At 37.5% G+C, this 26385-nt stretch overlaps 1 protein-coding gene across 1 annotated transcript in view; it reads right to left on the bottom strand.

The window, feature by feature from the left end:
- Positions 1–26385, bottom strand: part of RBMS3 (RNA binding motif single stranded interacting protein 3) — a 443341-nt gene that overhangs the window by 83510 nt on the left and 333446 nt on the right. Inside the window, exon 7 of the mRNA XM_058819606.1 lies at positions 7179–7285. Coding sequence (XP_058675589.1) covers positions 7179–7285 — 107 coding nt within the window. The remainder of the gene's footprint in view (positions 1–7178; positions 7286–26385) is intronic.

The following is a 26385-nucleotide window of genomic DNA, read 5'->3' as shown; positions in this document are numbered from 1 at the left end:
AACTGTTGACATCAGTGAAAGAGATTCTAAGAATAAGAGATTCAGTCTGCACCTGTCTTTAAATCTAAGCTCTTTCATTCAATAGAGAGCAGGAAATATCAAAAAGCATCTGGAAAACAAGGGTTTCCCCAGGAAGTTTGAAGGCCTTTTGTTCAACACTTTACTGTGAAAATTTTTCCATGGGCAAAGACAAGCTGTTCTGTTTCTGATTTGATTTTTTTTCCTTCTTTTTATGACTTGAAAATAAGATATCTGATCTTCAATATCATGTGAAATGAAGTGGATTTATTATTTCTCTACCCAACCCCTGTGATGTGTCACAAGAAAAAAACTTAGCAGTGCAGTATCATTCTTCCAGCAAACATAAATGTGTATAAATGACCAATTTATTCTGTGCATCTTCAGTGCAGCCCAGCATCTTCTGTATTGCTGGGAAGCTCCTTTTATGCACATCTTCACCATCATATCCCCATACCTACTCTCAGTGTACATGTCTTCCCAACACTGTGCAAAAATTCACCACCATATTGACCTGCTACATTTAGATGTGCTACATTTCCTCCTCAGAGGTGAGACTTCCACATCCTCTCCTCAAACCTGCCCTGGCCAGCCTCTGCCTTGAGCTGGAGCACCTCTGCCAGGGCAGGCTGCTGCCATGCAGGATCTGGGGCTGTGCAGGAGGCCACAGGCCATTGGAAAAAATGGAGAGGCCTGGAAATTAAAAAGGGGTGAAATCCATGGATGTGGTGGGCTTTCCAAGCAGAAGCTCCCCTGGATTTCTCTTCCTTAAGGTGAGATTTAGAAAGGTAAGTTTGTACACTTGTACTTAAGGGATTTCAGTTGTGAACTGACGTGGGAGTTAGACTAAAAGATAAGTCTGTCCTCCCAATCTTCACAGACTCAGAGCTTCCCCCTTTCCCACTGCAGGACTGCCATCCCAAGGCATGCTCTTGGCTACTGCAGTGGAATCAATTGAAATTTCAACACTCAGATTCCTGTACTTGCTTCTTTTCCATCACTAGTATCTGCCAGGCATCACAACACAAGGATCTCTTGTGCCCTGACAGAAGATACCCTTATTGAAATGCTTTGAAGAAAGAAGAGAGTAGGGAAAAGAAATCATCAACCCAGATGAGATTAATGCAAAATACTGATTTTATAAAATAAGTTCAGTCACCAGTGAAGTTAACTTGGCAGAATTCCTTTCTTTGATTATTTAAACAGTTCTGACAGAAATATTCAACATTATTAGAAAGACTTCTGAATTTAATTCTGAATAACTGCCCACACCTTTCCTTTTTAGAGAAGGAGAAATCTAGAATATAAATGTGACACCTCTTAGTCTAGATGCATATGAAAGGAATGGAACATTTCTTAGTGATGTGTGCAGTGATGTGCAGCTCCTTAAGAGGCTGCAGATTCTGAGGGGAAAAGTTCTGTGGACAGGAAAGTATACACTATTGTTGTCCAACATGGGAAGTGATTCATGAACCTCAGAACATCAGAGACTGTGCTGACAAACACAATAAAAAGTTCAGATACCCAAATGAATGACAAGAAACCCTTTTGTCCTACAGAACTGGAATGGAAGTCTGACATACACAGCTTCTGTTCTTGGGATTGAGTCACCTTCCTCCCACTTCAACTCATCTTATTAGTTAAAATACAAGTGCCAAAGACTACAAAATAGAAAAGAAAAAAAAACAAACCAAAAGAGAACATATATAATATAACACAATTACTCTGTTTCCACAGCCACAATACATTCCACCAGGTCATCTTCAGGTCTATGAATGATCTGCTTTTGGGGATCTGGTATCCCCATTCTTCCTGAGTGTGATCCAGTACCAGCTGTGTATTACGCTCACATTTGCACACTAGATGTATGTGCTGTAGTGAATTGGGAAGAATTCTAGTGGTGGCTGGCAGCACTCCTGATATCTGTTGGGGATACAACAGAAAAAGGTATGTGCTTTCCACATTTCCAACATTTGTTTATTCTGCCTAAGAAAACACTGTTATAGCAGCAGAACTTGGAGGAAAACCCAACTGTAGGAAAATCTCCAGGGCAAATGGCATGACATTTTTCACCAGAGAAGGAAATTCAAAGCTAAAATGAAAACAAAGAAAACTGATCTCTAAGGAAAGGTACATTGCTGATTTTATTTTAACCAAACCATGGCCCTTTTAAAATACTGATTGCATTGACAGTGATTTCATGTAGGCTACTGGTTTAAGATATGTCCATGTACTTTTAAAATATTTCTATCAACTTTATAAGCTCAAAATCCAAACTGATCTTTGGTATTTGAGCCACTGAGGCATCTTTTCAAAATGCTGCCCACAGCAACAGCATCTTGTGTTACTATTCTAGATCTTTTCACCTACTGGTCAGTTATCTTTTGCCCTTCTCTTCCTCCCTCTGGAGAAAGGGCTTCTTCTCAGGTTCAATGTCTCTCTCTGTTAAACTGAGCTTTTGTTGAAAATAAGCATGCAAAGTGCCAATGCTTAACTAACAGGCATATACATATATATATATATATATATATATATGCTAAATATATATAGTAAATGTCCTTGTGAGTGGTTTTCATGTAAGGGTACTAGTGTTTATCTCAACAGAATTGGGAATTGATTCTCACAGCAAAGAAAAGTTGTTTGTCTAGGTATAAGAAAAGTTACTTGTCTAGACACAGGATTACAGAATACAACTAAATAGTACCTATCTCCTTGGAAGCATAAAAAAAAGAATCCATGCCTGAGTTATAAATAGGCCTGCAATAGAACTACTAATCATTTCTAAATGCATCTGCTGGTAGAGACCACTGGCACCAGGATCAATTGCTTCAGCCCTTCACTGGTACTGACTTTACAAAAAATTTGGCAAGTGTCTTACCTATTGTATGTTTTTCTCTCTAAACTGCTGTTTGCACTAGGCAAAGTTGTAATGAACAGTGGATAAAAAGAGAAACTGTTACAAAAGCAACATTCCCAAACTACCCGGTCATTTTATTTTTTTAAGAAAGTATTAACAACATGCTTAATTCTTTGGATATTCCATGAACTGAGCTTGAAAGAAAATAAAGTAGAAAAGAATAGGGAGGAAGAGAAGAAAGGGAAGGAAAAGAAGGTAACCTATTGGATGTTTAGAAATAAAATAATGTAACTTAGATTATGGAAGTAAAAAAGCAATCAGTGGAAGAATTATTAGTGACAATTATTGAATATCAATACACACATCAGACCAAATTCAATGGCAATTATTGAATATCATTATAGACATCAGACCAAATTCAATGCATTCAATGCTGCATCTCACTGTTGTGATACATGCAACAATACTGTCAGGGTGGTACTTTCTTACAAGACAATGCAACTATTAAAATAGAACAAATTTTACAGGAACTTGCAAATGAAATATCAAACAGTTCAAAATACTGTGACCATTAAAAAACCTTAATCATACTGGGCTGACCAGATGTAGAAAAGCTACAATTTCTAGAAAACAGTAATAAACTTTAGGCAGAATTTTCCCTGTCTATCACGTAATTTTCAAATAAACCTGCTCTTAAATACATGTATCAAAAGACTTTATTTCTGAATAACCAAAACAAGGTTTCATTAAATCTGCAATAGAAGATTATGTTGCAAAATTTATGTTGCAGTTTTTAATCCAATCTGATCTCATTTTGTGACTACACTTGATTCCCTGGGTGCATTTTTGACTAAAACATTTTTGGAGATTTATGTCACCCACCTCTAGACTTGTCAATTACAATTTAAAGGTAAATTGAATCAAATATTTTACAGACAGAGTTTGAATATGATTATCCTCTATCACGATCTCAATATAATCTTGTCAGGTTAAGTTTCAAAACAGAGTGCTTAATTAAACCAGTTGAGGAGAAGCTAGCCCAAAAAAGAAATGACTGAACTTTGTGCAGAAATTATGTCAGTTGCTGGTTGAGAATTTCACTGCAAATATTTCCAACACTTGCAGGTTTCACTGTACATTTATTGCACCTGTCTATTAGATGCCTAATTTGACAGCCTTATATAAAGCCATCACTAATATAACCTCTCAGCTCTGTAGTCCAAAACTGGTCAACCACCACAAACACTCAGTTAAATGTCTCAGTAAATCTGCTGAACATTTCCTGAGACTCCAAACAAGAGTGTAAGGGCAAGGACTAGAAAGCACTACTCAAGATCTGCCATTCTTCCCTGTTTACAATTGGCCAAATAACCAAGCACCAAACCCACCCCCACCCAGACCTCCCAAAAATCCCAAGAGATATTCAATGTATTCCTAAATATTTGACTTTAAAAGGGCAGGCAATTTAACAGCCAATTATATACGGTTATGAAGCAATCTACAAAGATGTAAGATAGGAATTTCTACTGCGTTCTGCAGCGTGACCTGACAACTTCACAAAAAACCAAGAGAAATCCTGTCTTATAAAATTCCATAGAAACTCTTCATAAAAGAGAGCAAAACCTCTGAGAACAGCAGGACTACAGCAAACCTGCTCCTCCTCACTGAGTGTCCTGCCATTCCCTCCCTGCAGCAGAGTACTGGCACAGCTCAAGTCTGAGGCCAGTGACAGAACTGCTGCCGTCGTTTCTCCGGGATCTGCCCTTCCGAGAAATAATCCTTCTGCACGCCCAGTGCTAAGGCTGGTTAAACCTCAGCTGTTTTAGAAATGCTCTTCACTAAAGTGTTCAAGAATGCAAAGGCTTGTCTGAACAATAGCCAAAATACATCTCGGTCTAGATACCACAGGATTTGGCCAGGGTGGGAACACTAAGGGAGTAATCTCTTGGATGCTGTTTCAATACTTTTCTTTGGGGATGAAACCAAGAAAGACCAGAGGTGAAGGGAATGTTTCCAGATCCCATTTGTCATCAGAACTATGACACTTGTCCTAGATCAGCTATTTTTCACTACTCACACCGCCTGTTCTTTTAAAAAGAAATTAAAAGAAATAAAAACCTACAGAAATAACTGTAGGAGGGTTACTCAAGTGCTGCATCCTGAAGCACAACTGAATTCTAAAAACAACTGTTTTTAGAATAAAATTGTTAAAGGACAAAGAGTTTGAAAAACCTTATTGCATATGAAATTTAAGAGTAATTATACAGAAAGATTTTACATTGGAAATAAGAAAATAAACAGTGGGGAAGAAATTCAATAAATGAGGGACCTTAAAAGAGAACATGCATTCTTGTCTTTGATGGTCTGGGTAGTAAATGTCCAATGTGCAGCAAGGTATTAACCAGATGTTAGTAAACAGAGGAAATCTGAGAAAATCTAGCCTGAAATATTTCTGAGTTTGTGTCTTTACCATCTTTTCATGTTTGTACATTATACCATGACACAGCTCTGTACTCGACTGCAATCAACAACAAGGAATGATGTCTTCCAGCACTGAAAATCAGTTTTTAAGTGTTGATACTACAAACACACCAGCCACACCCTGCCTCCAGGTCACCCGGATATCACTGTGCTTAATAGGCACCACTCCACTAGCAACAAATGAACTACACAAGATGTAATAAGCTGATGCCCTGAGGCCACAGGCATAATGGTGACTTGCTGGCTTTAACTTTATATTCTCTTTTATTATTGATTTGAACTGAAGGAAGTATAAAACAGCGGAGATAATAGCTGTGATGGCATTCACTTTTTAAACAAGGATTTAGAGGTCTTTAAAATATGGATTGCTGAATTTATTGATGTCTTCTATACATAAATCTTTGTTTTTCAAGCTATATATAGGCTGACCTGAGTCCACTGCTTGAAGTACTTCTTGGGCACTTGTTCCTCAGCAGATCCCTGAGGAACATGACAAACCATAATGGCTCCTGAGAAAATAACTCAATTTTTTGAGACACACAATGTAAAATACTGCAATGAGCCTTTGGAGACTTCTGCAATGTCCTCATGTCTGCCACACGGGGATTTTCATCCCACAGAGCTAAAAAGGGACCCTTTGCTGTTGGAAGGGTGTAGAACAACCATGGGATAGTGGGAGAAATTTCTACACTTTCAAAAGGCCTTTCTGTTTGTTTTGGGAGCTCACCAATAGTGCTAGAGTATATATGTAATAAACTAACGGTCTGAAAAGTATCAGCTAGAAAAATCTAGAAGTTACAAAAAAGCAGAAATACTCTAGAAACATGTAACTAGAAACAGCAAATAATTTTTTTTTTTTTTTAGTTTGCCTTGTAAAATTGAAGTAAACACAGCAACACTCACCCTCCACCCAAAAAGAGACACCTTGCCCCCACTCCCCCTATAACTTATATTCTAGTGGAGCACAACTGAGACCAATACTTTTTTTCCTTGAAGGCTCAGTCATAAACACAAGGAATAGTTGCTTAGGACAGAAATACTTGCAAGTCCTTCAGCCTTCATACTTAACACCTTGTATAAGCAGGCACTGTGAGCAGATCTACCTTATTTGTTCAAGCCTTTTCTCGGTAATAAAATTCAAAAACAGTAAAAAACCTCTTGAAGAATCAAAAGAATGCCTTTCTTATTTCACCTTCATTTGGAGTCACTTCACACAGAAAAGAAACTCCAGTAACAGGCTCCTTGCAGCAGGCCAGAGAGCAACCATTAGATTATTTTAAAATGTTGTATACATGATGCAGCTGAGGCTACTGTAAATTGCTTTGTCTTGAAGAGAATGAAGAGCTCAGCTCAGATAAGCTTTCAGAAAACTTTTACATGGACCCTACATCTGGATGCACATCTCTCTTTTGAAACAGCTCTCATATTCCCTAAGGATATTTTACCACCAGAAACTAGACAGAGGAAATAACATTGTTGAGTTGCTTCAGTGCAAATTGATGTGGTTTGTAAAAGGCACACCTTGGTTGCTGATGGCTCACCAGTAAGAGAAGCCTCAGCTCAGGTCTGCCTGCAGAGCACTCACACTGGGACCAGGCTGTGCACAGTTCCACACTAAGCTCAGAAATTCTCCTTTCCTGTAACTTTACACTCTGCACATTATCATAAACCTCCATCTCCCCACTGCTTACATAGCTTTTTCTGTATGAAACGATTGCATTTTGTGTGCAATCTGATTTCTTCACAGTCTGAAAGGTAGACTTCCAGGTCTGTCGCTGACTTCTGCCAAACCCCAGGAAAATAATTGCTATGTGGCACTTACCTCTCCTTCTCTGGGCCACGGCCTTCCATTCTGTGTGTATTTGCTTTGATTCTGGCGCTTCTTTTGCCCTCCATCAGCAAATTTGCACAGCAAAGGCTCAGTGGGGGCTGTGAAGACAAGAAACCCAGTCTATATTAGCATCCCCCCCAAAGAAAGTGATTATACCAGCAACAGTAGTGCTTTGTAATACTGATCTTTTGAAGTAAAATCTTGCCTTCTGCAGATAATTTTTGCCTCTTTTAGCCTTGACTCCACTGGCAGCTGTTCTTATTAACTAAGCTTCAAAAAATATATACTGGCAGCCCTTAAAAGAATTTAGCAAATATTGTTGAAAAAATAATCAGCCTACACAGAATGTTAAGTTGCTGTAGTGGAACAGTATAGTCAGGCATTAGTTCCAGCTAAGTTAGACACGTATTCATGACCAGCATTAGTGCAAGGATAAACACTGCTTTACTAAAGCAGATTTCTGTTTTTAATTGTAAAACCTTTGCAAGAACCTGCTTAAGGAATAAGTGTTCTCATTATTTTGGTGTTCCTCAACATCCAGTCCTTTAAAAATCTGACTAAACAGAATAAAATGGAGACTTTTGCCAAGCCCAGTCCAATCAGCTTTCTTTTTCCTCTTAAGTCCCTCTTTTAAGCAAGTTGGCAGCTGAGAAAACCCTTTTCCTCTCCAAGTGAGACCTGGAGTGTGTGAATACAATAGTCAGGAGGGGCCAGAGTCCCAGGAAGAAAGGATAATCAGAGCACTGCACACCCCAAAAGGCAGCCCATAATAGGGACCCCTAGAGAAGAAATTAACACACATCAAACGGGCACAGCAGGAAAGGAACTTGGTGTCTTGGGATCTCTTTCCCATCTACTCTGCTTTTCAAAGCCTCCTAAAATATTTTTTTTTAGCCAAAACTTTAATTACTCTGCTGGTGGGAGCTTGTCTCTTCTGCTTAATCCTTAAAAGGAGGGCCAAATTCTACCCACTCACATACACTAGGTGTCTGTTAGGGTTGTGCTTTATTGCCTACATCAGCAGAGAAGTAAACCAATATTTGCCTGTTTGAAAGAAACCTAAAAATCATGTGTCACATCTGAGTCTCTTCAGGAATCTTTGACTTCCCAGGCATGATAAGTCTGTAGTTAATTAAACAAGAGTTTTCATGGAAAAACTAAGAAATCTGGTTTTTTCCTTCCCATTTCCTGTTTCTGGGAGGCTAGAAATGTTGAAACAATACAACTGCAGAGATGTGAAGAAAATTTTTGGGTAGGGGGAGCTAATCAAGTTGTTGAGTTATTTATTTGTAATAAAAATTATTATTTGGTTAAGGGACAAGCTCATGTGGTATTGAAACAAGTTGACCTCCATCAACCTCCTGATTATAGCAAATTCAAAATGGGCCAGAAAGTATAAATTAAAACTGTGATCACCTGAAAACTGCAACCGAGAAACAATACACAGAGAGAATCTCACATCAAAACCTCAATTTCACATTGGGACAGCATCACTTTGGCTACTTCTGAAGCTACAACAGCTTTGTTTTTTCATTACCATTTTATACAGGCTAGTAATTTTCAAGGTCACTAGAAAATGAACTGCAGGAAACAATCCATTATTGGCAGAAAGCTCGACTGTGTGACCCCAGAGGTCTTTCCCCACCTCCAACTTTGATTACTGTATCAGATTTTTCTAGAAGCAATGCTCAGCCAATCACTTTAAATTTAAAATAATGAAGGTTTAAAAGCATCCAGGTGGCTATGGAGATTCTTTCTGCAGATGGAGAGACTTTACAGGGCTGATTGCCCTGTGCTTTCACTGGTTTTGCTCCATGGCCTGATGCTGCATGATTTCAGAGTGGTTACTTAGAGTTCACTTTGATGTGATGGTGAGGGAGGAGCAGGTGCTAAGCCAGCATTAGAGAAAGGCCTATTAAACATCACATCTGAAGCTTCAAAAGCTTTTTGTTTTAAGCACCGAACAACTACTAAGTAACATATGATACCGTCAGGAGGACCATGCAAAACTCATCTGCACAGTGGATTTTTACACACGCCCCGATCATCTGCTAATGAACACATCTGGTATCAGCCCATGTACTGTGATGTGGTTTAACAAGCTAGGAAATCTACACATCCTCTCTCTCTATTTGGCCAACCACAAATAGGAAGCTGTTACCATTTCCAGAATTCTCCTCTCCAGCATTACCATCTGACAACCTCATAGTTGTTAATTAGTGGCTTACTAAGGTTGATTGAGATCGAACAGAGCTACCAAACAACTTTACTAACCCCATCTAAAAAAAATATGAAAAAAATATTGCTTAGACTTTTCAGGAGGTTGGCAAGAAGGTGGCAAAGGACAATGCTCTATACAGGCAAATTTCTGCATGGGAAATTATATTCCTCTATGATAAACTGAGGGTAATTCTGTGGATAAAGTCAGTCTGTATTGACCAACTTTAAAAGAAGTAAAAATTTCAAAACAAAATGTTCTGACAAGAAGACAGAGCCCATATAGGATGGTTTGGGTTGAGGATTTTCAGGGTTTTGTTGTTTTTTTTCCCCCTAAACACAGGGATGCAGCATGAAACAAGACAGAAGATTATCCTAAATCTGAAGCGGTGTAGGTCCTAATGGTGGTTTACTCCTGGAAACAATTATGGTAACCTATATATATATATATATATATATATATATAACCAAATTAAATAATTAATAATCTCTCTTTTTTCAGGACATAAAGTAGTATGTAACACTCTTGGGAGCTCAAAGATGTTGCCCTAAGTGCACAGAAGAACTCAAACCTTGGCTTACTTCAGCCCTTTAGAAATTCTTTGTAAGAAAGGTCCTCTAGGCTTTCTAACATCAGATACACCCAGATATTAGTACCATCATTCTTACTGGTCAAATACAGAGCAACAGACGATACTAGAAAGACAACATTCTATTCCACCATGTGAGCATAATTCTTTCTAGGTAGAATTCTTTTTTAATGGTTTCATTAAATTTTCAACATGTTTTAAAAATAATAAATTTACTTAAGCCAAGAAAAGGATCACAATTAGATACCATAGTTATCAATTAAAAAAAGAAAATATTTAGGAGTAGACAAGCAATATCAACATTAGATAAATAATATCCAAGGGCTGCAATAGAAGTGGTATATTTCACCCCAAATACTTCAGAAGGGGAGGAAAGAAAAAAGGGAATATTTAAAACTTTTCAGCTTCTTTTCTTTTTCATTCCATGTAGACAGTTTTCAATTTATGGCCTGCATTTTTACTTTTCTCTTTTTCCTCTGTATGAACACATGGACTGAAAATAAATGCCTGTCTCTCTGCCTCTTCTTTCACCTTTTGTACTTCTGACTTAATAGAAAATGTAATTTGGATATCTGTAGATGTTCACATTTTGAAGTGATAAGCAGATCTTTTTATATGGTTCTTGACATCCTCTAAGTTTTAAGCATATGTGGTATTTTGAAGCATATCTGGAAAATCTACTGTTGCTATTTTCCTGTTAAAAAAGTGAGAATTGATTCACTTGAAACAAATTTCAGGCTATTCCATCCTGATAAACTCTTCAAGATAGAAGGCACTGCTCTTTCATTGACTTCTATCTGACAGCAACAAACACAAATATCAAGAATAAATAACTGCTTTAACCTGAACAAGGTTCATTAAGCCATAACCCATTTTTCAAGGCGAAGATTTAAATGCTTGCTGCAGTTCCCATCCAAAGCCTTCTCTAGTTAATAAGACATAAGTAGTCCTGAACTTGGCTTTCAGTCTTGAGAAGGAAGTGGGATCAAATCGATAGTGCTTCTAAACAGCATTTGCCAAGAAATTCAGGGCTGCCTTAGGAGAGTGCAGTAGCTGCTAGCGTTCAAATTCAGTTCCCATGGAAGTCAATGGCTAAAACCCTATCTCACTTCAGTCAGGCCCTGAATTTACTCAGAGAGTTCAGTGGAGGTGAAAGAGAGAGACTGGTTTTATGTCAATCAAGCCTGTCGATATTGTTGGAGTTCCCTCAGGAGATCAGCTTCTCATGCTCTGCTACTTTAGATGGACAGATTGTGCAGACAAACAGCACGGAACTGCCAAAAGGCTGTTAGCATCACCAAAAGCAACACTGCTACTTAAGTAGCACAAAAACTTCTAAAGGAAGGAGAAGGGGTAACAGTGCCCCCTTCTCAAATCTGGCAGTCTCTAAGAAATGTTCCAGCTCAGGAAGGGAATTTCAATTAAATTGGAGAATTCAACAAAATAAAGCAAACTCCTAACTAATTCTGAATACATAATTTCCGTATTCTTTCATTCATCGGAAGGCAGATACACTCGAGCTCCTACATGTGCAAAAATGTATATATTCATGAGCATGTGCTTCATAAAGGAAGATGAAAGCTGTCATTTGCATTTGGTGAGACTTTTTCATTATTTCAGGTGCTCTGAAACTTCTACTGTCTTGAGAGTTACTGAGGAAAGCTTGTTCCCCACTGTCATTTAGCATCATCTGTCCAGCAACAGCAAGAATTACATATACAAAAAGCAGTAACAGGACATTTTTATGCATTTTAGATGCTCTTACTGTGAATATTTTTGAAGACAGAGTATTTTTCAGCATGTGAGGAAGAGTTTAGTCTCTTCTCATTTTTTGCAACAATGAAAGTAATGTTTACAGTAAAAACAGCTATGTGCATTGTGAACATTCATGTATGTCTTTAGCCACCTCTATTTTGTTAATGTGAAGAAAAATAATTAAAAAGTTAATAATTGGTATGACAATGAATGGTCACTGCATAATTAATGATCTTTTTCAAAGTATGTTTTAATGAGAAAGTTGGATTAATTTTTCAGCCTTGGCAAATTCTCCTCCACAATAAAAAACTGTGCACAGTAATAATTGGGTTCACAACTAGATCAAGCAGTCATACTGACCAAGCTCTGATAACTATTTTAATTCCTAACTGCCTTCCAAATTTTAAGTAGTTTGGTAACATTTTCATGTGCAAATCACATAGAACATCTGATTGAAACACCCATGTAAGAACCAAACTCTTTGTCTGTTATAGATCAAACATTTGTAGTCTTTAGGAAAAACTTCACCTTATGCTAACATCAAATCCATTTTGTAAGGAGGCAGTATTTCACAGGGAGACATGAGAGACACAAAAGCTGTACAGCAAGGCAGGACAGAGCAAGTTTAAGTTTTGATTTAATATCTGGGCTCAGATGGATGTACCCAGGAGGACTACGGTATTTACAGAGCCTGCAGAGTTTATTTACAAAATGAATGTTGCTGTTGTAAGCTTTGAAAATGTACAAGTTCCAGGACGCCATCAATAGAGTCACTCTCTGCTCTAGTGAGTCCACTGGCTTCTAGGAAAGTCCTGCCATGCATTACTTTTTCATCTCAAAGTCATACACAAAGAAAACTTGAACTTCAAGGAAGATTATAAAACAAAACCATAGCTATTCTGCTCTTGGGAAATGAAGATGAAGAATTACAAAAGATGGTACGTGACAGAATAGGATGTGTAAGGACAAAGTGTTACCTGAGTAAGGAAAACCATAAATAATATGGCAAATAACCACTTCATTCTATCCTGCATGGAGCTGTTAAAGGACAGAGTAATAGATTTTGTCCCAGAAGTCCATGATACAAGATGTGATGGCACAGAAGAGACTCTTAATGTTTACAAAAGTTAGCTTTTAACAGAGGTTGAGCCATATACAGCATATATCATGGAATCATAGAATATCCTGATTTGGAATCACAGAATATCATGATCCACTAAGATCATCAAATTCCATCTCCAGGCTGGTCCTGCATGGAACAGCCTCAAGAGTCACACCATGGACCTGAGAGCGTTCAAATGCTTCTTGAGCTCAGTCAGGCTTGGTGCTGCGATCACTTCCCTGAGGAGCCTCCTCCAGTGCCCAAACACCTTTGGGGTGAAAAGTCTTTTCCTGACACCCAGCCTAGACCTCCCCTGACACAACTTCAGGCCATTCCCTTGGGTCTTGTCACTGGTCACCACAGAGGAGAGCTCAGTGCCTGCCCCTCCACATTCCTTCATGGGGAAGTTGTGGACTGTGATGAGGTTTCTTCTCAGTCTCCTCTTCTCCAGGCTGAACCGACCAAGTGACCTCAGCCACTCCTCATCCAGCTTCCCCTCAAAGCCCTTCTCCATCTTTGCAGATTTACCAGTATTTTAGTTAAACTTAACTACATGATATTAATTGGATTTGTACAGATGATTATGAAAGCAAAACAATGAGTTAGTTATCACTGCATTTTAGTTTCTATAAAACTTCACTTTCACAACATAATTATAGAAATTGGGGGAACAGTTAATAGAAAAGGACACCAAAGTGAAAAAATATAGAGCAACATCTATTTGGGTAAACAAGAAAAAGGAACTGATCTACTTTTGATAAATTGTATCAGAGCTTAATTAATTATCTCTTGTTCTCCTCTTTGTCTTAAGAAATGGGAAGCAATCCTTTCATCTTTTTGTATAATAATTGCGTCTAAAGACCAAGAACATCTTAGAAAACAAAAATAAATTTCAGAAAAAATAACGTATCAAGCAGAAAGTTAGGACTTCTACCCTGTTAAACAGAAATTACTTAGAGCAGGTGGAACAGGTGTGGAGAAACAACAGGCCAACATGGAAGTGTGGAGTAGATCTTGTTGCAATCAATCTCAACACTCAAGCAACTACATGGAAAACTTCTGCTTAGTCTTATTTTTGCTGAAATGTCCCTAAATATTTGATAGAGCAGACCAGAAACCTTTGTATAAGAAACTGCAACGTTCACTTTACAGTCTGTTTGGTTTTTTTAAAACTATTTTCCTTTTTAAATTTTGAATGGAACAGCAAACTGGGAGTGCCTGATTCAGGCCTATTAAAGTGCTCCACTCCAATCTGCTGATAAGGAGGAACTGTTGTAAAGGTTATAGAAACAGATGCTTCAATATGGTATGAAAAGTTAAATCAATCAAAATAGAAAAACTGAGATATAGTATTAAAATCTTGATGAAACGTTGTAATATGATGGTCTATTTTTATTTCACCAAACTCCATTTCTCATCCAACTCTAGTGCTGGTCTCTGTTGGAGAGAATGAATGCATGGTGAGCAAATACAGAATAGAATTTGGAATTTGATTACTTAATTTTATTAACTATTAAATCATTATAAAATACTCAGCATTTTAACATTGGATTCTGCCTTTTTTTTAAACAAAAGGCTGAGCTCACAGAAATTAGACATTCACACTGATCCCAAAGCCCCTCTACTGAACCCAAATTTAAATTTGAGGTAAGCATAAGCAACAGCAGACTCAGGCCCATGGGTTTTGCCACAGAAATCAGCTTCCTCAAACTTGATGATACGGCAAAGTTCTGCCCTATTAGAGGTCCCTAGCATAATGCTGAAAAATTCCAGCTGTGGTTCATCCTTTGTAACCAGTGCTGTGACAGCTTCTCACAATCTTTAACCACTGGATGAGAAGGAAGTGGAAGGAGTGATTTATTTTGCAGTTTTAAAATTTCTCCAAGAGCCTTTCCAGCAAAACACTAGATCCTCTTACTCAATGACTATGCAACCAAACCAACTAAACATGTGCATCAGTTTGCACAAATAATTTCACACACCTATGCTTAAACACAGAGGGTTTTGTTCTATGACTTTCTAACAGTATCTGTTACAAACTGAAATTTAGGGCACATGCTTTTAATGTGCCAATACTAATTGCAAAACATGTAATGCAGTTGGGTAAATATCTCCTCCAAAAAACACTTTGATAGACTCCCTTGGATTTGTTCCTCACTGGAAAAGCCATGTACAAAAGAAGTGAGACGGTATCATGTTTTGAAAGGAGCATTTGTTACAAGTCATTGGAATCACTTCACATATTATCTGTGAGACAGACAACAAATAAGTATTGAACTGTTAATTTATGTTAAATAAGAAAAGCCTCTGTCTTGCTCAATCATCACTGTTAAAAGGTGAATGCTTAAGAAACCCACTCATCCTATGTGAAGAATTTTTGTGTGGAACTTGGGTGCTCTAACTTCCCTGGTTTCCTATCATGCTGGAGTAACTAAGCAAGACACTGAAGAAAGAAGAGTCTATGTTACTATTCTGGAAATGATGTAAATAATCAGTGGAATAAAGATTTATGGTAATACAATGGTCCCCTGTCAAGAGTTTCTTCCCGTTGACAAGAGCTGACAGCTGTGAACATTTCTTCAAAACAAACCAAACAAAACAACGAAAATTATATTCCAATTTTTTTATTAGATTTTTGCAAATACTAATTATTCTCTGGGATTCTGACTTACATAGTTAAAAGGAAAAAAGAGGAAAAAAACTAGAAGTTGCCTGTACCACTTTAATGCTATTGACTTACTGCATCAGATGCTCATTGGACTACAAGATGGGCAGGAGCTGAGTCCTCCAAATAAAATTTTTAAAATGCCAAAATGAAAATAGATTCCTGTATTAAAAAATAATTTTAAAATATTTTTGTGTTTTTCACTGTAAATTTCTGGACCATGCATGATTTGCCACACAGACACACACTTCTGCTGAGTGCGACAAAGAACTAATAGAGATCAGGCAAACAATGTCCAAACCAAAAACCCAGGATCCAGTGAAGTTGATGAGAACACTTTCACTGGAAGCAAATATGACAGCAGTTACGCTGGAATATACTTACAAACTTTGTTTTTGTGTTTTATTTGGTCTTTAAACTTAAAGCTGCAATCCCTTCACATTGGCAATATACCAAGAGAGTGAAGACAATGGCTAACCTGTCATCAGAACCAGTTTTCAGGGGAAAAAAAAAGTTACACAGTGAGGTTCTGCTGTCTTACTGTGTTGTTCATCATCCCAGAGAAGAATTAAATCTGAAAATTCATACACTGAGGCAGTGAACTGGAGGAGAGGCCTGAGTTGTATCACATTTTTAAACCAGTAGCACCCTGATTTTCGTGCCAGTACTCCATACTGGTGCTCCTGAACCAACCGTGGTTGATACATCAGCTGTGTGGGGCCCCAGGACTCCAATCTGCAGGTAGAAGCTCACTGAGGAAACCTGACCCTCTAAATGTGAACCCAAAACCACTCTTTAAATCCCTCCCTGAAGCTGCCCTGTGAGCTTTCAGGAAGATTGTACTTCATACACCTTTTTCTCTTCTCCCATCTCACGAGTTACTTTAGTTGGATGAAAATGGAGATCTTGTATTTCTTACTGTTCAATTATTAAGGAATGGCAACAGAGGCGGCTTCATCTGAAAGGCTGAGCGATTTTTAAATTATCTCATGTACCATAATTTATAATGGAAAATCAGGTACAAATAGTGTGATATGCTTTCTAGTTCCTCTCTAATGGAAATAAAATGAATCCCTGGTAATGGGTGACCCTACTTGCTTCTGTGGTCACCCCTTTTACTTTTTCAGTGTTCTCTTTAGTAGTCTCAGGAGAAAAGAACAAATGCAAACCTTTTATCCAAAGCTGCTTTGCAAAACAATAGCTCTATGCTTCTGGTATAAAATCTATTTTTACTATTCTCAGAAACAAATATTATTGATCACAGAGACTTTGCTATTCCCACTGAGAAAAACTTACTTGCACTGACAGTCCAGAGATAAAATTATTAGAATTTATGCTGTACAAATAATTAATTCTGATTCTGTTCATAAAAGGTTATTTCATGTAGCTGTTTAAGTGTTACTCTAATATCTAATGTGGAATCTATTTATTTTAAATTTAATTTTATTATGTTCCGTATTAGTTTTTACTTTGTATTTATTTAGATAAGCCAGAACATTATCATCATATATTCCTCTTTATGATACTGCTAGAACTAACACTAGAGAGACAAAAAAACTTCTTCAAACATGTTTTCAATACAAACAAGGAAACCAGAACAAATGTCTCATGTCAATGAAATTATTTCTTTCCACCAGCATAATGACAATTCCTGCACATGCACATTTATTGTTTAATAATTGAAGTTGACTTTTGGGATTCCCTGCTTACACTCCAACACATGTATACTATTAATGTCCAGAGGAGCTTATGCAACCCAGCATTATACTACATGAGGAAAAAAACCCCTTCAGTTATGACCATTAGCTTATTTAATTCACATGTATGTGCTATAATAATATTTTTTTTCTTTTTCTCAGTTAGGAAAAGACACATTTATTGTATCTTTGTGAATGGCCACTCAAATTTTAAAAAGTGGCTATATGTTTATATATATATATATATATATATATATATATATATATATATATATACACACACATATATATATACATATACATATATATATATATATATATATATATATATATATATATATATATAAAACACTATTTGCAGCTCTGCTACAGTCTGTTAAAAAGCAGCAGTAGAAATTACATACAATCAATAAATATTAGGTTTGGGTAGAGATGTGTGTGTTTTCAAAGTAGTAACATGACCTTGACATCTGAGCTGAAAAATTCTATCTCTAAAAGCACTGATTACTGCAGATGCATGAAATATTCCAGTGTAAACGTAAAATAAAGTTAATTTTTAACTGGCTATCAATCTGTTAAAAAGTTTTAAAATATTCAGAAATATTCAGACATTTTTTTCTCAGACCTCCTCGTGAAAACCCTTTTATTTAAATCAGTTGTAATTAACACACATTCTAATAACAACTGCTGGGTGCAGCAGCAAAAACTCCAAGCACTGATAATCTAAAACATAGCTCAGCCATATCATTTTGCCATTAGTCTGAGAAAGAAGGAAAATCTGAAGGGAATCTTTTTTTTAATTTGTTGCCCTTCTTTCATTTTATTTTTCTGCATTCACTGAAAGTTATATTATGTATGCCCTAAAATGAAGGAGTTTACTAGGAGCTAACAGATAGCATTACCAGCTTTCTCACTTCAATGCAGGAATAATTTTAAAAAGTGAATTTGACCCTGACTGTGTCAAAACCAGGGCTGGATATAGGTTCCAAAGCAGGAAGCACTTAAAAAACAGTGACTGACTGATTCTTAAAGGCAGGAGTTCATTGTGCTGGGTAGAGAATAACCAAGTCACACTAAATGCCTTGGACAGCATAATTTGTGTACCACAAAACCTCACTGTGTGCTCTCACCATCTTCTTCTGTAAATGAGCCCAAAGGGAGGAAGGGAATACTTTGGAAACAATACATAAGTAAGGATGCTGATACCCTTTACCTTTTTCTCCCCAGAAGAAGGGGCAAGAAGCAGCTCAGAACAAGCTCTGCAAACTATACAGCACCCATGGGACACATCAACACCCCTTGCAGCTCCAGCCTGATGCACTATCTGCTCCTCCTGGCAACTTCCAAGCCCTGAGTCTGAAAGACAGACATTTTTTGGGTAGCAACTGTGCTGAATGGCTCCTGCCCCCCTCACCAAGTACCTGAAGGTAGGGAGCAGATGTGGCACAGGCATTTATGTGCTAGAAAAGGAAGATAAGACCTTGGAAAAAAAAATCACATTAACTCCCAATTCCTTGAAGGGCAAGAAGGCAGAAAGGCCCTGTAGCACACCACCACCTGGAGCTCCTGTCAGGACATCAGGCTTTGCACCAGCTTGAAGTAAGCTCTGCCTTCAAGGCACAACTGTACCTGTGGTTTCCATGACAGAGAACTGCACAGTGGAGTCACTGGGAATTTTCCACTAAGTCACCTATTTATGATGACACTTTATCCAAGGAAAAGACAAAAAAAGTGAAATTATAATCTTCTCCCAAGACAATGGAAGACCTTACTCATACTTCTTAGCTCTTTTCAAAATGTGTTGATGATACCAACACTAAATCTAATGTGCTATGACATAAGGAAAATTCGATCCCTTGCAGCTTAAAAAGCTTTTATTATCATCTGAGACAATATCCTAGAATATTAAACAGATAACACTAAAGCCTTCTGAAATTTTCAACTGCAGAGCTCTCAGTTAAGAGTAGACAAGGAAGCAAACTTACATATTACAGACTGAGTGATGGACTAATCTTTAATGTTGTAATGCATTGCTTAAAGGTTTTATGAAGGTCATACTAGAATCTACTTTGCCATGCACCCAAAAACTACAAAGAGAGTCGGATTTCAACGCTAAGATTGGCAAAATAAAAAAATCAACCCTCTACTCCTTCAGTTAAAAATACTGGAATAATCAGAACATGAGAGAGCCAAGCACAAGGAAGAATACGTGAAAAGGAAAGAAAGGTATAGAAATATGCAAAGAAAAACACTTTAACAGAATGAATGGAAAAATTGGAAAAGGAGGGAAAGAAATGCCTCTGAATTGCCCTTGAAAATGTCCTAGCTTTACAGAAAAGCAAATGCAACTCATGTCCTCCATTTCGGAATGACAACAGGGGCCTTCACAAACACTTCACAGAGACTGCAGAAAAAGAAAATTCTAGCAGAAATGGCTGCTTAAATGTCACTGCCTATAGCAAACAGAATGACAGAAGTTTATAAAAGATGTAGTTTTACCTGAAAAGAGGAAAGGAACACCTATTCTATTGCATTGTGAGACTGTGGATGGTCTCAGGGGCAATTGTTTGGCATCAAATCACTAAAGAAACTGGGGGAGACTATTGAGTCTCCTCTATACAAAAATACCAAGGTTCTGTTATTAAAGTAAATTCAAAGCTTATCTCAAAATTCTATAGATGAACCAACACTAACATGCCACAGAAAATAAAATTACAGATGACTATGTGAAGAATGAAAAAGTAAGGACCTCTCTTCCAGATAAATTGCATTATGAGAAATACTAATAGTTGCCTGCACCAAAACACATTATTTTTTAATGTTTTGTCCCCATTTGAGTGGGATCCTTCTTTGGTTTACAGGCACATGGATGCAGCCCTGCTGGCATGATGAGTCTGTGGGCAACTCTGTTAAAAGCATGATTGTAACTCAACAGCAGTATCAAAGTCTGGCAAAAGCCATTTCCAGCTGATGTGAAACAGCAATTTTCTTCACAGCAAATTATTTCATGAATCAGCCAGCAGGGAGTGACAACATTCTGCAGCAGGGGTTAAGTGTATGACCTCTGGGTTGTAATTTCCACAATCTTAAGAAGAGTTCATTGCAAACATGAGCTTATTTTTCACGTTACTGGTAAGAGAGATGCTAATCTGGCTCTTGGTTTCCTTTCTTTCTTTTTCTTTTTTTTTTCTTTTTTCCTTTTTACCAGTTTATTGCTTACAATGTAGTATTTCCCTGGAGACAGAAAACAAAGTCTAGAACAGGTTGCTAATAAAACTTGAAGACAACACAGGAAAGTAAGAATTAAAGGGCAACAACTTTTCTACTTCAAGGAATGTGGCAGGCCTAGCAGACACCTCATGGCTTTCTCCTGTCATGAAAAGGCAGGTGAGTACTGAACCTTGCAACCTGGTGAGAGACAAGCAAACTGAAGTGAGAGGGAAAAAACCTTTTTGAGAATACCTTCTAATACAGAACTAGAAACAGAGGAAAAATCCTAGTCCTGAGTATGGCAAGAAGATGAACAAGGAGTTTTAAATGAAGGGTGAGGTAAAGACTGAGTAATGAAAATATTAATATTACCTGAATTATCAAATGTCCTCCTAATACTTCAGCTAGGATCTGCACACAAAGAAAATTTCCAGCTAATGAACCACAACAGACTGATGTCAGTATTAATTCCACTGAATTACCACAATACTAGAATACTGTACAGCTCTATACAGTTGTAACAATAAACCATGGCAGAAAGTGCTTTTATATCTTTAACAGAAGTGTTGTGGAGACGAAAAATGGAACCCTAGATTTTATTTAGCATTGAGATTCTGTTTGATTGTTGATCTTAAAAGGAGTGACAACCAATTGGTAAAAGAGCTGCCATTAAGCCACATTTGTTATTTCTATTCAGTGCAGTTCTGCTTCTTGGGTTGTTACCAGTGGGGAGAACAATGTCTCAGGTTCTAAAGCTCAGCTCTGAATTGAGAAGGATAAACTGATAACCAGTGAATCCTAAACTCTATGGCAAGGGTGGAAGCAGCTGTACTGAAAAGGCCAGCATGGACTTGGGGGTGGGGCAGGAGATGAAAAATGTAAGATTTCTTCGTCTCCACCTCTGTCTGAGGTGCCCTAAGAGCTGGATTTCTGGAACATGTGCCATATTATTAATGTGGATCTGTCAAATTGTGAATTCAGAGGGACAGAATCATATGAGATCTCTGGAAACTTACTGCTTGGCTACATGGTATATGCATGGGATTTTTAACTGGTCTGGAGAGAATATAGTACCTATATTGAAATACAAGCATATCTGACATGAGATGAAATCATGGTGACCCAGACCTCAGCACAGCCTGTTTGTAACAGACTGCTCTTGCTAGTGGATAAACAAAGATGAAAGTACATTTAGGCAAAAGCTTTTGCTTTAAGGGTGCCTTTGTGCCAAACCAGAATAAACACTGCAAGAAGACCTGCTTTATAGTACCAGAAGAAAAATGTATTTATTTGAAATGGTCAACCTAGACCAAACTAGCTTACTTTTATTATCAGTTTTTACTATGTGTTTACATAGTATATAAAGTGAGCACAGAATTAATCCAGGTTTAATCCTGTATCTCTTATTCCTTCTTTGTAATACCCTTGTAGGAGAGTTTTCTCATACAAACTGAACTATTAATATTTACATTATGCAACATGTTCTAGTGCTGCAGGATTAGGGTATGAGCATGCCTATGCAGTTCTCAAGCTATGTCAGGCCAGGCTCCTCCAAGGTAACTTCTGCTGCCACTTTTTGCATTCTAAATAAGGTGGGGGTTTTTACAGTGCTTATCACTGACTTTGTTTGCAAACACCTTACAAGCACTAATGATTTCATTTTCCCAGTAGGCAGTGAAGTATTTCCTTCGTTTCACAAAGGGATGAGATGCAGCACGGGGATAATGAAAGTTGTCCAGTGTCACACAGACACTGAGTACACATCTCCTGACTTGCTGTGTAGTATTTATTCACAAGTTAACCCTTCTCAAACAGCTCTGCCTAGCTGCACCATTTTCTCAGCCTCATTTCCCACTTCAATCGAGGTCAGGAAAAATGTCATTCACCAATACAAATTTGCAATGCCATCATCAACTCACTAAGTTCTTTATCAGAAGGCAATCTGATCTGCAGTGCTCATTCAAACTGAGCTTGTAATAAGGACTGGATGCAATTACAGACACACACATTTCTCTATATATGCTGCATATAACATATGTACACATACACACCTATATTATCTGGGACTGTAGAAAGTTACCAAATACAGAACATGAGAACAGTAAATGTGCAGTTACCCAAAGTTTCAAACAAACCTGTTTATTCACTGCAATATTTAGCTATTCCAGGCTCACACTCATGTCTATATCCCTAGAGGGCAATGTCACCTAGGAGGTTGTGCTCATGTCTCTGTCATCTTCATGTGAAGCCAAAGATGATGCTATTGCAAAGACAGACAGAAGTAAGTCTGTACTAAATAAAATTTGCTGTAATTAACTTGTCCCTGTTTATACTCAAGAAGTTTTGAAGGCTGATTTCAAGAATGGCAAAGTATAGTTGATTACCACAAATTCACCTACCTTCACAAACCTCTGGGATTTTCCTGCTATATCCCAATGTCAAACAGTGTAACGCACAAGTAAAGAGAAAATTCACTGGGGTCTTAGAGACCAGCACACAGAAAACCAAACCACTAGAGAAACTTGAAGGGGAAACAACATTCATTTCCTTCCCTGAATTTACTGTCTTGATGCTTCTCAACTAACATACTTTCTGGAAAGCCAATTTTCCTGCTGGCAAGGCCTGTGTCTATCCCCAGGTCTCAATCCACGTTTACTCTCAACATTGTACAACTTGCATTGTTCAGCTGTGCTGCCAACCCTGGTGGGCACCATTTCAATGCTCTCTTATTCGTGTGTGAAACAAAACCCCTCACTTGAGCAACAATCTTCTACCTCTGAACAGAAAATGATGTTTGGGTGGGGAAGTTTTCCAGCAAACCTTCTGACAGTGCAACTGTCTTTTAAAATCAGAATAATGCCATATAATTGCTTTATTGATGGATTTAGCAGCCTGGATTTACCCTCTGAAATATAAAAAAAGAAGGCTTCTGTTGTTTGCTTCCTTTTTGTTTTAAATTATTGATAATTATTTCACAAATGTCTTCCCCTGACATTTGATTTGCTAGATAATACACAAACATAGAGTTTCTAATGGGTTTTCTGGCCTTTTAACCTAATTTCTTTTTTCATTACTTTTCATTTTATTTCATATTCTGATATAAAATCTGTTTTACAGAAGGTTTTTGCATGATCTGAAACTTCCTCACTTTAATAATATACAGAATGATACTTTAAAACAATGACAAAGCCAAGATAAATGACAGCAGAGAAGTAAAATCAACTCGTATTTTTAACTTTTCTTTGTCATGGTGAACTCCTTCACATGCATTCTCTCCAAGAAGGTTCCAAAATTATGATGGCAATTAATAAAATTTTTGTGCATGTTAACCTTAAAAAAAAATCTGCCACATAAAAACATTAAGTGAAGACCATATGAGAGAGTTCAGCATAAGAACAGATGTTTTGCTGTTAAGCTACTAGCTAGCATTGTTACTGTATTGCAAAAATATATTAGCTAATTATTGATTAGGGAGATCACAGAGATAATCATTATGAAAGGAAGATGATGTATTTTACATTTTTATAACCCAGAACAGGAAATAACAGCTAAAACTTCAGGGAGATATACGAGTGTGCACAAACCAATGAAAAAGTCTCAGTGTTAAGAGAGAAGTAGTGAGTAAGAATTGCAGCACACTCACTAATTGAAGTGGCAGTGACTAACAAAGTCCAGTAATTTATTTGCTATAACAGCATTTACACTCTTTGGAACAAAGCAGGTTGTGGTAGCAATTGCTCTGAGTGGATGGGATTGTACTAATTTACTCAAATTTTATCTGTATGAAGAATTGCACTGGGTTTTTTTTTAGTTTTCCCCAGCCAATATAATTTGAAGTCAGCGGGACCTTGTGATTATTGGTCTTACAGCACTGCAGGTCCACCCACCACTCCATTCATTAATGCATGAAAATGCAGGTCATCTTTCAAAAGAAGACTACTTAAAAGTTTAAAGGACAATAGTCTTTTGTGTCCTTTGCTGAAATCCTACGTGACTAGGAAGGAGACATAATTTTTTTTTCCAGTGAAGATTCTCAATATGCCATCTGTATATCATCATTCTTTACAAAGACTCACTGAGATTTCCTAGCACTGCATTAAACAAATTAAATGCATTTTTGTATTGCTGTCCTATTCAAAAGATTGCTCCTCTGCACTAAGACTCAGAATAGAAGAAGCCTTCAGAAAGAGAAGTCTAAAGAGAACACATCCGATCTGCTATTTAACCTATTTTTCCCATTCTAAGGATTTTTTTTTTTTTTTCCCAAGGTGTGGCTCTGGTTAGAAAGGATAACACAATAATGATCTCCAAGCAACAATACCTGTATTGTAAAATGGCAATTTATTCAGATGTCCTTTCCAGTGTAGCCACAGAAATAACCTGACATGCTAACGGACAGGTTTCTATTTAAACAAAAAAGAAAAAACAGAAGTCCTTAAGAAATAGCCTCTGAAAAACATGTTTTTGACTCTTCTCCTTGAATTCCACTGACAAAAGCAATAAGTGAGGTGACAGGAAACCTGATATTAATTCTGCAAGTTCTAACTAGATGTGCAGGAGATCTAAGCTCAAGGAATAGGGCTCGAATGCAGAGCAAATAGGCAATTATTCTGAGCAGGAGAATTCTGTGCCTGATGATGACTTGCCTGTCTCCATTCTCTGGGAGAGTCTTCTATGTTGATGCCTATATTCAATCTTAATGCCTGATACTGAGTGATGGGAAGCTGTAGGGATTCTTTGGAGATTCACTGTTAATAGCTTTAACTCAGTTGCTGTGTCTGCTAGGATATTTCAAAAATACATAACCCATGCCATGTGATCAGAATAATTAACTAGAATCACAGAGCACACAACTTTAAAACTTTTACCATCTTCTGCTTTATCCTCTCATCTTCTTAAAATAACAAATGCTGGCAAAAGGGCATGGAGTGATTTCTCCTCCTTTGCAGGCATTCATGGTGCACTCACACAGCTCCTGTTTCTGCATTCCTTCAGAACCTCCTGCCTGAGGTTCTGAAGGAATCCAGATTTCCAAAAACATTTATTTTCCACACGCTGGGATGGCTACAGTTCTTCTCTAGTGTCTGTATAGACCATTCTACAAAATATATGCAAGTTATACTCAGAACCGGAATATTCCTGTCAGAAAGAAAACTTCAGGATTTGAGTGAAAATATTGTGAGAAAGAAAATCCTGCTGCAAATGTGCTTTTCAATCAGCTTAAAATTTATCTAGCTGCTTTTTTTCCATTATTAATCTTCTGCTTCTTGGTCCTCCCTTTCCCAAATGCAACATCAGCTCTTTTTGTTAGCATACAACATGCAGAAGGTTTATTTGTCTGCAAGGCCTCTCCATAAATAATGCAATTGCTATGGCTTCTGGCCTATCTGAACTCCAGCATTTGAAGTGGACTGAACTCATTTATATGAATGGACTTCCATGACATCAATCTCAATGAACCACCAGTAGCAACATTCTCAGTATTTGCCATTCTTGCATTAAAGAAAATGAGGAAAATTACATAGGGTCCACCCCAAGGGAGGGTGCTTCAATTTACTGTGCCAGGTGTCTGACACATGATTCAGGCATAGTGACCCCTTCCTCTTAACCTACCCTCTTTTATTCTACAGTCTTCCCCATTCGTTCAAATCTAAGGAGTCATCCTGAATAAAATATATGTTCAGAGGTACAGCACTATCACATTATGTGAGGTGTTACCACTCAGTCCATAGGAGAGAGCCCCTGCTGAAAACAAACTTGCTGTACTATCATTACAATGCAATTTCATTTTCCAACCCATCAAAACACATGGCTAAAATTTTTTTTCTGAATGCTGGATCTCATCAGACCTCATAAGAGTTAATGTGGCTTTCCTGATATCAACATGAACATGAGAACATTGGCCCCAGAAACTCCATAAGCTAAGGGTGACAAGCATGAAGCCAGCAAAATTTAAAAAAGG

Source organism: Ammospiza caudacuta, chromosome 1 (genome assembly GCF_027887145.1).
Source record: "Ammospiza caudacuta isolate bAmmCau1 chromosome 1, bAmmCau1.pri, whole genome shotgun sequence".
Classification (NCBI taxonomy): Eukaryota; Metazoa; Chordata; class Aves; order Passeriformes; family Passerellidae; genus Ammospiza; species Ammospiza caudacuta.
The sequence above is the reverse complement of the archived record's forward strand: the minus strand, read 5'-3'. Positions and strand labels throughout refer to the sequence as shown.